The sequence below is a fragment of the Cynoglossus semilaevis genome, unplaced genomic scaffold (assembly GCF_000523025.1).
Source record: "Cynoglossus semilaevis isolate Cse_v1.0 unplaced genomic scaffold, Cse_v1.0 C19234454, whole genome shotgun sequence".
Lineage (NCBI taxonomy): Eukaryota > Metazoa > Chordata > Actinopteri > Pleuronectiformes > Cynoglossidae > Cynoglossus > Cynoglossus semilaevis.
Window position 1 is genome coordinate 1 of NW_007585547.1, and position 1,780 is coordinate 1,780.

At 43.9% G+C, this 1,780-nt stretch overlaps 1 protein-coding gene across 1 annotated transcript; it reads left to right on the forward strand.

The window, feature by feature from the left end:
- Positions 1–64: 64 nt before the first annotated feature.
- On the forward strand, positions 65–1,774 carry LOC103399089 (desmoglein-1-alpha-like). Its single transcript, XM_008337834.2, has 2 exons — positions 65–363; positions 441–1,774. Exons 1-2 carry the CDS (start codon positions 88–90, stop codon positions 1,653–1,655), a joined length of 1,491 nt encoding a protein of 496 aa, XP_008336056.1. The 5' UTR covers positions 65–87; the 3' UTR covers positions 1,656–1,774.
- The last annotated feature ends 6 nt before the right edge of the window (positions 1,775–1,780 follow it).

Genomic DNA, 1,780 nt, shown 5'->3' on the forward strand with positions numbered 1-1,780 from the left:
ATATACTGTATATATATTCATTACGAGGTAGTAAGTGACACTTTCTTTCCTATTCTCCAGGAGGTTCCACTCCAAAGTGTTCCAATCATGTTGGGCGGGCAGAACAATGTTGACGGGGGACAAACACTGAACAAAAATCAACAGCAACAAACCATAAGAGAATTTGGTACTGTGGAAAATCATCAAACATTCTACAATGACACCATTCAGAAAATTTGGGAAGGCAGTCAGAGTTTATTGGAGACGGACTACCTGGACTATAACCACAAAACCGGACTGTTGCGTCAAAGGCTGGGTAACACCAAGGGTATCTTTGAGAACATGGCTCTACCTGACACTTACCTTCATGACTACTTTTCACAGGTACAGCATAGTTGCCTTGTATTTACTAACATTAATCTATTTACTCATCTGTTTACTTATTCTATTTCTCTTAACAGAAAGCAGTTCTTGCAGAGGCAGTGAAGGATGATTTGTTGGATTTTAATTATGAAGGTCAAGGCTCCCCTGCTGGTTCAGTGGGATGCTGCAGCCTCCTGGAGTCTGACAATGACCTACAGTTCTTAAACGATTTGGGGACAAAGTTCAAGATTCTGGCCGACATCTGTTTGCCTCCAACACCTAAATCAACAACGACATTCAAAGAAGTTCTTCCATCTGAGCCAGTTTTTAAGTCCCAAACTAAGCACACGGTTGACATGAAAAATATGAATACAAGAGTAGAAAATGAGGTAACCACTGTTGACACCCCCAAACTGCCTCCGACGCAACACTCCTCCACGACACTTTCTCAGACTAACGTAACTAACTTCAGTCATTCTGCTAACATTAACCATTCTGCTAATATTAACCATTCCTCTAACGTTCATCACTCTTCTACTTTGCCGTCTATGCCAATCCAGACTGTTGTCCTACAGCAACAGCCCATGTACTATACAACCAACTCTGTCCTACAGCCGGTGCAATATGTGGTGAACCCCCAGCTGCAGTCCACGGTTCTTCTAGCAGATGGGACCCCTGGGTCAAATTACCAGGGTCTGTATGTAGTCAGTGGAGCCCACAGTCCTCCTGGAATTAATCTACCCAAAAAGTCATCCTCTGGTCTACTCTCCAAAGGAGTCGAGAGTCCTCAAAGCCCTGGTAGCCCTACCAATGTAGGCAGCCCTAAGCAGTTAGTACCAGGAGGTCCCAGTGTGGATGGCTGGAAGGTAGTGGGGCCAAATCCAGACGGTAATTATACAATAGTAAAACAGAAGAAAAAGAAGCGTTCAGCCTCTTTTAAGGGTTCTTCACCCAAAGATGCTGTACTGGTCAAAGAGGCCGCTTCCCCTCAGGGGACATTAGTTACAGCGGCCTTGGGAAGTGTGAGTGGCATTCTGCCACGTCACACTGTGGTTCAAGACGGGAATGTTATTACTTTAAATCAAACTGGGCAAACGTGGGTTGGACTGCCGGAGCCAATGGGATTAGGACCAATGACTGCTTTAGGAGTTGGTGTTGAGCAACAAAGTGTGGCTAGTGTTGGGACAGTTGGTGTGAATCAGTTTCATAAAGTTTCTTTAGAAAAAAGAGAAATCAGGGCTGTTGAAAGTACATCTATACCTCATTATCAAGGAACAGGCAAAACAGTCAAGGTTAGAGAACTGAAGATTTAATCTCCAGAGAGTGTCCCATGTGAGAATCAGAAACATCTCAAGGGTTAAAGGTTTGAGAAGCTGATTCATGACAGGAAATTATTAAAAGTACCATTCCAAAGGTATCAAGTGACGGAGCAGGCGTC

Bases quoted from the DNA above. Each gene is read 5' to 3' on its own strand.
- LOC103399089 (XM_008337834.2), top strand. From the start codon at position 88: ATGTTGGGCGGGCAGAACAATGTTGACGGGGGACAAACACTGAACAAA. The intron at 364-440 runs GTACAGCATAGT...TTCTCTTAACAG, and splicing joins TTCATGACTACTTTTCACAG to AAAGCAGTTCTTGCAGAGGC.